Source organism: Apus apus, chromosome 23, assembly GCF_020740795.1.
Source record: "Apus apus isolate bApuApu2 chromosome 23, bApuApu2.pri.cur, whole genome shotgun sequence".
Taxonomy (NCBI): Eukaryota; Metazoa; Chordata; class Aves; order Apodiformes; family Apodidae; genus Apus; species Apus apus.
In genome coordinates, this window is record NC_067304.1 from 2,560,769 (window position 1) to 2,571,722 (window position 10,954).

At 60.6% G+C, this 10,954-nt stretch overlaps 2 protein-coding genes across 3 annotated transcripts; both read right to left on the reverse strand.

Annotated features, from left to right (window-relative positions):
* Positions 1–499: 499 nt before the first annotated feature.
* FANCE (FA complementation group E) lies at positions 500–5,505 on the reverse strand. Of its 2 annotated transcripts, none has more exons than XM_051639215.1 (12): positions 5,420–5,505; positions 3,973–4,216; positions 3,064–3,700; positions 2,937–2,981; positions 2,597–2,656; positions 2,364–2,507; positions 2,162–2,285; positions 1,504–1,579; positions 1,315–1,381; positions 1,114–1,239; positions 923–1,022; positions 500–738 (listed from the first exon to the last, which is right to left on the reverse strand). In XM_051639215.1, exons 2-11 carry the CDS (start codon positions 4,185–4,187, stop codon positions 924–926), a joined length of 1,593 nt encoding a protein of 530 aa, XP_051495175.1. In that variant the 5' UTR covers positions 4,188–4,216; positions 5,420–5,505; the 3' UTR covers positions 500–738; position 923. The 2 variants fall into 2 exon arrangements, with proteins under 2 accessions (XP_051495175.1, XP_051495176.1); XM_051639216.1 differs by lacking the exon at positions 5,420–5,505 and adding an exon at positions 4,741–4,856.
* On the reverse strand, positions 5,069–8,821 carry LOC127393763 (uncharacterized). Its single transcript, XM_051639188.1, has 6 exons — positions 7,404–8,821; positions 6,685–6,776; positions 6,373–6,593; positions 6,018–6,128; positions 5,799–5,928; positions 5,069–5,699 (listed from the first exon to the last, which is right to left on the reverse strand). Exons 1-6 carry the CDS (start codon positions 8,773–8,775, stop codon positions 5,565–5,567), a joined length of 2,061 nt encoding a protein of 686 aa, XP_051495148.1. The 5' UTR covers positions 8,776–8,821; the 3' UTR covers positions 5,069–5,564.
* Between the last annotated feature and the right edge of the window lie 2,133 nt (positions 8,822–10,954).

The following is a 10,954-nucleotide window of genomic DNA, read 5'->3' on the forward strand; positions in this document are numbered from 1 at the left end:
CTTGACCTACTAACCACCCCCTTTCTATCCCACCCCAGGATCCATTGGCCTTCTTGGCCACAAGGGCACACTGCTGGCTCATGGTCATCCTCCTGTCCACCAGGACCCCCAGCTCCCTTTCTCCTACCCTGCTCTCCAGCAGCTCAGCCCCCAACCTGTACTGGTCCATGGGGTTGTTCTTCCCCAGATGCAAGACTCTGCACTTGCCCGTGTTGAATTCCATCAAGTTTCTCCCCACCCAACTGTCCAGCCTGTCTAGGTCTGGCTGAATGGCAGCACAGCCCTCTGGTGTGTGATGCCACAGATCTCTGGAGTGCTGTCTGCCTGTATTTCATACTCTGCAAACCACCAGACACCTGCAGTCAGATCACTCTGGCACCACCAGTCCTCCCCACTTCTTTCATAGCCCTCTCTGGCCTGGATGCATTACGGTACCTAAAGGCTGAATACCTCCTGGGGATGGGGGAGCTGGAAGAACCGACATTAGGCACCACAGGCGTGGGACAATGAGTATTCATTTTTTGACGAAAACAAACAACTGATCTTCAAGCCTCGGGGCGCCCGCGGGGCCCAGGGGGTGTAGCCCACCTCAAGGAGGCACCAGGCACCGCAGCCCACGCGCCTTAGGTCTCCGTCGTGCTGGTGGTGAACCCTCAGTGAGGGCCGGGGCTGCTGCTGCCAGCACCCGACACACATCCTCTGCCCAAGGGAGCCATTGCCTTGCAGTTCCCTTTGGCACTTACCTAGGAGGAGGAGGAAGGAAGAGGAGGGCACTCAAGAAAAGCAAAACCTGTCCAGGGTCTGCCACCAGACGCCCTCCAGCATGACTTTTGGGGGGACATGGTGGTCTCCCAGGAGCCAGGGCAGACCAGGAACACTCAGGCTGCCATCCCCAGCCCAGCATGGAGGGTGCAGCATCCACCTCACCTGGCTCCTTCCAGAACAGCCTGCAGGGATTTCTTCAGAGCTGCATTGCTCCGACCCAGAGCGGCAGCCAAACGGCTCCGGTGGGCTGGGGTGACCTAAAACGGAAAAGAGCAAGATGCCACACACTGCCAGAAGCTCCCCTGGGCCAGGTCCTGAGTCATCTGTAAGACCCCAGCCTGGTCTTGCCTGGCTTTGGTACATGGTGAGCACGGCTGTCACCAGCTTGGCGTAATTCAGTGACGCGACAAAGGCTGGGGCCTGTTGGCACAGGGTCAGGACCAGGAGATCGAAGAGCTCGGGGGGAAGCACCTCCTGGAAGACAGGATAGTTGGTCCTTGGCCCAGCACTGCTGGGGAAACCTGGGGGAGCAAGGGGGGGTCCTCTCACCTGCCTCCCCAGCACAGCCTGCACCACTGGCAGGAGCTTCTCTGACAAAGGCACCTCCAGGACCTGGCTGCAAAGGGCAGTGCAGAGGACACACCATGCTCAGCCAGCCTTGCTGGTGCTCCTGAGCAGCTGGAGCCAGCAGGAGCCACTGAGGGCAGGAGCAGAGCTGACACCTCTGCAACCTCTTACCTTAGCACCAGTCTCACACAGTCTGGCTCCAGGCACTCTTCCACAAGCTCACACACCAGCTTGGTCTGCTCAGCATCTGCAAGGGCAAAGAAGAGGGAAGAGCCTCCAGAGGCTGCCAAATCCAGGGGGATGGGCCTGACCCTCCCTGGAACCCCTTCATACAGGGATACATTCCAGTCAAGCCACCCAGAATCCACACAGTGCCCCCTTCTACCATTCAGGATAATCCAGGTTCCTTTGCCCACCTGCAGCAAGGGTTAATTAACACCATTCTTCAGGAAAAGGGGATGCTACTGTGGCAGGGATTCATGCAGGACCCTCTTCTCATGCCTGCCTCTCTGGGACAGTTCTGACCCCAACATTAAAGAGTTGTGAGGAACCTCAAGTCCACAGAGGGATGGCAGCTGCCCTTTGGGAGGACTGATGCTGGAAACCCCCATGACCCCTCCTCCTTCTCAGACCTCTGTAAAACCCATCTCACATCCTAACTCCCAAGTGTTCACCAGCCCAGATAAAACCAGCACCATCCCTCCATGGTTCCTAATACACATTTTGGGTGATAAAAGCCTCCCAGCAGATATTTAGGAGCCCCGGAGCCGCTGTCCAGCTCCCTCAGCTGCTCCCAGAAGCTGCCACGTCTCCTGCAGGCCCCTCACACCTTCCCCCGGCTCCTGCAGGACCGCAGGCACCAGCACTCGACAGAAGGGCTGGGAATACTTGGAGCAAAACGAAGCCAGGGCAGCCATGAGGTGGCGGGAGGGTGGCTGGGTGAGGGACAGGACCTGCAGACAGAAAAGGCAGGAGATGGGGATGGTGGAGAGAGAAATAGGGTGCAGGAAGTCTCTGCCCCCACAACTTACTCGCCTGAGGAAGAGCTGCTCTGCCAGGATGGCTGCGCTGGTGTAGCTGAGGTCGGGGGTGAGAGCCAGCAGGCAGCTGCAGAAACGCACCAGCAGGTGCTCTGGGCATGTGGAAAGCTGGAGGAAGGAGCAGAGCCCCTCGAGCTGGGGAGAGCAGAGGGACCAGGGACATTAGGGACAGCAGCAGGCTCTCTGTAGCACCAGTGGTTGCAAGCAAGGGTGCTGAGGCTCACCTGGCCAGGAGAACAGTTGTTCAGGATGCTCAGCTCTGACTGCTGCAGGGAAACATGGTCCTGTGAGGAATACACCAAATAAAGCAACTCATCAAACAAGCTCCAGGGCTTTTCTCTTCCCTGATGTCCCCCACTTCAGCCTGCACAGGCTGCCCACCATACAGCAGATCCCTGCAAGGTGGAGGCAGGTACTAGGACCTCAACCCAGAGGAGGTGTCAGAGGGGCTTTTTACTCCCCTCTAGTCATCCCTGCAAAACCCACCTCCTCTCCCATCCCTTCCAGAGGGATCCCAGCCCATTCAGCCCATCAGCTCCAGGAGAGACAGAAACAGCCACTTACACCAGACTCCTTCTGCAGCAGCATTTTCAGCCTTGGTCCATGCACCTGCAGAAAATGAGGTGAAGGAACAGACATTAGTCCGCGAAGACTCACTGGTTGGGAGGGGAAAGCAAATCCTGCCCAGTACCTGGAGAAAGGACTGGACCTCTGCTGCCAGCTCTGCCTGGAAAACCTTCCTGGGCACCCCAGATGCATCCTGCTGGGAGCCTTCCAGAGCAGCTCCAGCCAGACTCTCAGCAGATCTGTCCCCCAGAGTCTCCTCAGGCACTTCCTCTTGCATCCCTGCCTCATCTCCACCCTCCTGGGTTCCCAGGGGATCAAACGCTGCCTCCTCCTCCAGCAGGAGCCTCTTCCCCTCTCTCCCCTCATCCAACTCCAGGCTCTCCTCCAACACTTTCTTGCGCTTCCCACCTTGAAGCACTGAGGCAGCCATCTCCCCAGTGGCACTGGGCTGCTGGCTGAAGCACCAGTTTAGTTTCCTTCGCCCCTCTGGTTTGTTCTGGGCAATTTTCTGGCACAGACTCCTAAGCTGCTGCTGGCAGACGGAAGAGAAGGCAGCAGGAGGTGGGAAACACTCCCCTTCCCTTGATCCTTTCCGGAGCAGATCCCCCAGTGTCCGCACCCAGGGATCCACATGGGAATCCTGCTCCAAAGCCTGGAGCAGCTGGCTGAGGCAGCCTGCTGGCACCACGGCCTGCGCCACATGCAGCAGGGAGAAGAGGTTTCTCTGGCACACGACAGGGAGCAGCAGCAGGCGGGGTTTGCTGGAAAAGGGGAGAAAAAAGGGAGAGGCAACGAGTCAGATCCTTGTTGCCAACCTGCTCCACGCAGCAGGGTCTAACCGGACTAGGAAGCGAGAGGAGGCAGCAAACACCTGCTTTGCCAGACAAAGCCAAAGACCAGCAGGTCCCTGCTACGATCCTGACTTCACTTACGGGTCGTTGCACCAGGGATGATGATGCACAGCGCTGAACCGGCCACCCGGCGCGCCAAACCTCCCCCAAAACACCAAGTTTGGGAAACGCGGCCAACTCACACAGCCAGGGCCCTCTCTGGCCCCTCCAGGGTGGGCTCCTCAGCACACAGGGCCGAGGCGAAGCTCTGCCAGGGAAACGCCTGCCCCGGTGCCCCGGGGGCCGGGACCCGCTGCAGCATCCGGAGGGCAGCGAGTGTCCCGGAGGAGCCGGAGGCGAGGGCGTGCAGCAGCAGGCGGCTCGGCTTGTCCAAGCTCTGCAGCCAGGGCAGCTCCATTGCTGCCGGGCGGGGGGGTTCTCGGCCACCTGCAGGAAAACCAGGGAGAGCCGGGTGACACCGAGAGGGGGGCAGGGAGGACACCCGCCCACCCGCGCTCTGCAACAAACCCCGGGGGGTCCCTCCCTCATCGGCACGGGCTGGGGGGGCTGCCCTGACCCCCACGCAGGGGGGCCTTGGTTATCCACAGCACCCGAGGATGCGGGGCCATTACCGAGGGGACCGGGGGCTCCTCCGAGCCCCGTAAAACCACTTCACCCATCGCCCCTCGTTCTCCTCCCGGGGGGGCGGGGAAAGCAAGAGAAAAACCCCTCCGAGCGCTGCTGGCGGGGCTCCCCGCACTCCTCGGGTCACAGACCGGCTCTAACCCCGCAGACCCCCCGCTCGGGGGGCTGGTCGCGCCCTGCCCCGCTTCCCGCGGTGCTCGGTTCCTACCGTGCCCCGGTTATCAGCTCCGTGCCCCGGCAAAACAACACCGGGCAGACACTCACCGGGGGGGGAGAGGAGGGAGGGCAGGGAGCCCGGTACCCCCACCGGGACCCCTACTCCTTACCCCCTTTCCCAGCAGCACAGGCCGCTCCTCATCCCAACCCGCAAAGAAAAGCGCGCCACGCATGCAAATCAGCCCCGCCCGCAAGACGCGTTATGCAAATGAGCTCTTAAAGCCAAATCACCCAACCACTCCAGCTCCCAGGGGAACCGGTGTATCCCCCCCTCCCCAACAGGGACCCCCCCAAGGACAGCCCCCAGGCAGCGGGTACGTTTCACAGCCCATTTTATTTGGCAGTTTCCAGATTTGGCTAAAAGCAGGATAAGATAGTGCCCAGCTCCCCACAGCCCCTTGTGCATTAAAAAAAAAAAGCCCCAGCTGCCCCCCCAGCACCCATCCCAGCCCCTCCCGTGCACGAAAAAAAAACAACCCACTGCCCCCCCAGTGCATTAAAAAAGCACCCCTACTGCCCTGCAGCACCCGTCCCAGCCCCCCGAGAGGTCTCCCACGGGTGCTGAGTGCTGCACCACGACAGCAAGTGAAGGGGAAGCTGGCAAAAGGAGAGTCCTAAATACAAACACTTTCTAAAGACAAGGGGGGCTGTGCCCCACTGCCCTGAGACCCCTGCAGCTCTGCCCACCCCCCAGCTTCCTAGGGGGGGCAGGACCTGCTGGGGGTTCATCCACCCACCTGGGGGTGGCTGATAAAATACCAGCCAAACTATCTCCCCATCCCACCTCACCCCTGCAACACTTTTTGTTCCCAGAGCCACTCTAAATCGACGCCGGGAGCTGCTAAACACAGATCAGAAGCAGACGCTTCCCCCTCCCAGAAGACAATTCCTTGCTGCCAAGACCAGCTGGGGCCCGGTGGGCCACCCGGTGGCTTTAGTCGGAGTCGCTGTAATCCGTGTAGAGCATCCTGCGGCCGAAGTGTGTCCCCATCAGCTCAAAATCGGCTTCGATCATGTAGAGCTCCTCGTCAGCCTCGTCCGAGCTCTCCACCAGAGAAAGGCTGAATTCCTGCAGCACACGAGAGAGAGAGAGAGAGAGAGAGAGGATGAGCCCCGGCCTCCTCGGGGCTGCCATGTCCCAGCCCCTTCCCCAGCACCCCCCACTCACCAGGGGCACCCTCCGCGGGCGCCGGCGCCGGCGCGGCAGCGGGCCGGGGGGCAGCTCGTGCAGGTAGATGCAATCGGACTTGAAGGGGCAGCGCCCGCGGTTCCGGACGAAGAACTTGCACCTGATTTTCCTGTGGGATTTATAGAGGAGTTGTGTAACACGGCTCCCGGAGCAGCAGAGAGAGCCACGGCTCCGCATCCCGCCGTGCCGCACGCTTACCCTGTCCGTGCCTTGAAGGATTTGATGAGCTTCTCCTTTTCATCCACGTCTGAGACCCAGTACTTGTGGGGGATGTAGTAACTGGAGGTGACCCGGCACTCTGGGCAGGCTCTGGGTGAAGGAAACGGGTGAGTGTCCCAAAAATGGAGCACGGAGCACGGGCTCAGCACCCACACCGGGTGGTCCCACCACCACGGCCTCACCCAGCACCCCCATCACAGCTCCAAAGCACCTGTTCCTGAAGGAAAGTTGCTCCCATCCCAAAACCACATCCCCCCCCCAGACCCTAGGAGTGACCTTCGGGGTGCAGAAGGGGTGAGGGTGACCACCCTGCCACATCCCCATCCCCACTCACTTGATGATCTCGTTCTCAAACTCCCGGCTGCGGCGCCACTGGCGGATGCAGCTCACGCAGTAGGCATGGCTGCAGTTGGGCAGGATCCCAAAGAGCCTCTCCTCTGGCAGCCGCTTCTCATACACCCTGTCCATGCAGATGCCACACACCACAGCACTGCTCCGGGCCCTCAGCACCTCGGTGGGGACTGGGGCTGCTGCAGCACCCAGCTCCTCAGGGACCTGCAAGCAGAGCAGCATTGGCATTCCAACTCCCCAGCTCCCATCACTGTCCCCACCTGGGGGATTTGATGCCAGAGACCCCCAAACTCACCTCTGCAGGCTCAGTCCACGTTGTTGTCTCTGCTGTCGCTCCTCTGGGCTCTGCAGAACTTGGATTTGGTCCCGGCCTTTGTGGTTGGAAGTCTGCAGGCAGGAGAGATCTTAAGAGGGGAAAAGCACTCCTACCCTGCTGGCTGCTCGGAGTTAGGGTCCCCACCCTGAAAAAAGGCTTCTAGAAGAGCTTTCCACAGCTCCAGATGGGCCCTGCCCAGAAACGGAGGGAGGGTGACTGGAGTCAAGGGCAGACACATTGTCATAATTCAGTCAGCTGTTCTACCACCCAGTGACCCCATCCCATCTGAGAAGGGGAACTGGGACAAGGAGAGGAGACCCATGAGTGGAAACGGAAAGAGATTTAGTAAAATAATAATAAAAACTCCCTAATATTAATACTAATACAAAATAGACAGTTACACTCAACCCCTCTAGTGGTCACGGGCTGTGAGCTCCCAGCAGTGAAGGCCAGATGTCACACCGTGAGCACCACAGCTCCAGAGAGAGCATGACAGTCACCACAAACCCCTGAGCAGGCCTGGGAAGCAGAAAGATGGGCAAGACCCTCCAGAGATGGTGATCACTGAGGAAAACAGACCCCTCTCCAGCAAACTTCCCCATTTATAGTGAGCATGGTGTTTATGGCATGGAATATTTCTGTTGGCCAGCGTGGGTCAGCTGCCCTGGATTTTGCTGCTCGGAGCTTTAGCACCTTACCAAGTAGTTCTGCAGATTGGCCAGACTGTTCTTCCACAGGTGAGTCTCTGGTCCGTTGGGAGGAGGAGAGACTGTCTGCATATTCCAGCAACAAAGTCTCCATGTAATTCACTGTTGGTGTCTCGTCTTCCCAGAAAAATTCTGCTACTCTGTTAGCGTGCAAGGGTGGCCCACTCCTTAACCAGCTGCGCCACATGTATTCAGTGACTTTCAGTGTATACGGGCTCAGTGGTGCCAGTGGGTTCTCCAGGTCAGAAAACACCAGCTCCCTCACAGCCATTAGCCTCAGGTTCCTAATGCCTCCCTCAATGGTTCTCCACTTGCCTGTCTGGTACACCTCATGGCCAACATAGGGATACCTCTTCCTCATGACTAACAGGAGTCTTTTCCAGAGAGTGAGGGGCTGTGGGTCTCTCCCAAGACACCTGTCAAACGCCAAGTCTCTAGCCAGTGGTCCCAACCTCTGGACTTCTCTCCTGGTCAAGTTCAAATCATTGGCTCCGTTATCCCAGCATCGGAGCAGCCAACTGATGTGCTGCTCACCTTCAAAACGGCCCAGATCTTCACGTATATCTTGCAGCTCCCTTGGGAGTAAGCAGTGAGTGGTCACGTTTGGTTCTTCCTCCTCTGATGGCCTTTGTGGACCTTCACGAGCTGTGCATCTCCTCGTCGGGGTGACTGACACCGGCACCCGCTCAGCCTCATCACCCGTCTCCGAGGTCTCAGTCGTCGCAGAGTCTTCTGCCAAGGTCTGGGTGCCCACAGTGGATGCTGTCGGGACTCGAGTACTTGCAGAAGTCTGAGCAGCCCCTGGGGCAGCCACGGTGGCCGCGGCGAGGGCCGGGGTGGCCGCAGGGTCCGCTGCAGGGGCTGCAGCATCTGCACTGGACCCACCTCGACAACGACTCTTCACTGCAAGCAAGACCAAGACATTGAAAAGGCCTGACAAGGCGACCAGAGTTAAGGAAACATCCCACGGGTAGTGAAAACGCCCCGAAGCGAAAATAATATCCCAGGGAGAAGCGGAGTCCCGGGGAGGCGACTTCCCCGCGGCCCAACTCTCGGAACCAAAGGTGCAGTTATTAAAGAGTTCCACGAGATGACGCCGGAAGGACAGGAACGACGGCACCGCGGGGCTTCTCGGCCCCTCGGCCACCACCACGTAGTGATCGTAGATGACGGCGAGCGCCAAAGAATTCAGGAGGGCAGGAGCCGCCCCCAGGCAGCAGAGCAGCGCGGCCTCCCGGAGCCGGCGCCCGCGGGACATGGCGGAGACCAAACCCAGGGCGAAGAGCGGCAGCAGAGCCCCCAGCTCCAGGAACAGCTGGAGGAACAGGCAGCGCAGCGCGGCGGGCAGGGGCTGCCCCGGCATGGCGGGGCTCGAACCCGCTGCCGCCACCGCCCGCCCCGCGGCGGGACCCGCGCCTCGCGCGAGAGCGGTGACGTCACGGGCACGCCGGAGGGGGCGGGGCGGGGAAAGGGGCGTGGCCTGCGGGTGGCGCGGGAAGTGGGAGGAGCGCGCGGGAAAAGGGGGGACTCGCGGGAAAAGGGGGGTCCCTCGGGAAAAGGGGGGACCCGCGGGAAAAGGAGGGTCCCTCGGGAAAAGGGGGGTCCCGCAGAGCCGGGCTCTCCGCGGTTGGACTCGGTGATCCTAAAGGTGTTTTCCAAGCCAAACCCGATTCCCTCTGGCGTTCGGGCTGTTCCAGCTTCAGCGGGTGGAAAGGTGGCGGCTCCGGGGAGCTGTGCTGGGTTAGGCAGTGACCCGAGTGCTCCTCCCCACCCGGGAAGGGGAAGCAGGAAAAGGGACCCATCGAGTTCAGGCAGAAACACATTTAAAAGCTGATGCCGATGCCGAGGCAACATACACAAAGCTCTCCTCCTCGAACACCGGGAGCACCGCAGCTCCAGCAGCACGAGACCCCGAGGGGGGCTCGGGAGCAGCAGGGTGGGTGACACCCCCCAGGGATGGCGACCATTGAGCCAAGAAACCACCCCCTGAGGAACTTTCCCATTTATAGAGTGCGTGACGTTGGTGGCACTGGTCACTGCTGTTGGCCAGCCCGGGTCAGCTGCCCCGGGTTTTGCTCCTCCTCGCACCCGGCCGACTCTAAACTGAAGACCTTGATCACCAGGGAAACCTACATACCACGGCTGGCCACAAACTAAAACAAAGTGTCTTATCGACCCCGTTCTCACCAAAGCAGGGCTGCAGGCTGCTCAAAAATGCAGCTTCTCCGAACGGAAAGTTTGATTCTATCCCAGCAAAACCAGGACACACGTGCACAGGATGCTCCACCATGACCACCCCGGTATCCTCCACCCTGCTGGTCCCCAGAACCTACCTGAGGCTCCTGCAGGGGCAACTTCTCCACCGATGGCCCCACAGGGGACATTATCAAGTGCTGGGGCGTTCTCGTCTCTCTCTTCCTCCTCGACCTTCATACTTGAGAACTTGAAGGCCATGTGCTTCACGCTGGGGACAGGATGAGTCGAGCTGCCCCGGGTTCCCCCCCGGCCTGGGGCCATTTGTGTGGACACTCTGCTGGGCTCCGGGCCCCAGCGGGCAGGGGGCAAGGGGGCATAGCGGGGCCCCACCGGCTGTGGCTGCTCTTGAACGTGCTGGTAGCTGGAGGAGCCGCGGGACAGACAGACAGAAGGTCCCATCAGCCCAGCATGAGACTCCCTGGCTCCCAGCCCATCCCCGCGGCGTCAGGTCCCCCCCCTGCTCCTTGCTGCTTCTTACCTGCACCTCTCCCCATAGCAGCAAAACCCGCTCTGGAAATACCTGCAGATCTGGGCTGACTTTCTGTCGTGTGAGAAGCAGCAGTTCTGGCCCCATCGACAGGATCCGCGGGCAAAATTCCTGCCAGCCGGAGAAACCGCCCGGCTGGGGTCACACCCTGGCTACCCCGAAATCCCCCCTCCCGGGTACCAGCTTTCCCTGGATGGAGCCACGTTTTCAGAGCCCCCCGGGCTGGCGGCTGGGCTGAAGACAAGCGGGGACTTTGCAACTGATTCCTGGCTAATTGCAGCCCCGGGGCTGGGCCGTGGTGGCTCCAGCAGCACGAGCCCGGGGGGGTCTCCCGCGGGCACATGGAGGGCTGGGCTGGAAAGTGGTAGGAGCCCTCGGCTCGGGGCTGCCAGGGACCCCCAGCTCCGAGGGTGGAGGAAAGCGGAGAAACAGGCTATGTTCGTCCCCTCCGTGGGAAACGGGATGGGGTGGAGGGTCCGAGGGCATCACAAATCTCTGCCCCCAGAGCGACGGGCTCGCAGCTCCATCTCCAGCCCGTCGCCTCCAAAAGCTGCTCCCAGAAGCCGCCCCCCGCCCGCTCCTCAAATCCTACCTGCACAGGGGTCTCAGGCAGCCCCCCCGGACCCTTAACGCCCCGCATGGCACCATCGAGCGTGGCTCCATCTTCTCCTCAGCAGCCAAAAGGGCTGGGCGACCTCCCAGGGCTACTTATAGCCTTGGATGGGCCGGTGGGCGCAGCCCTCCCCACCCAGGTGACCGTCCCCTGCCCGGCGGGCACGGCGCCTTAACCCTCGCCCTG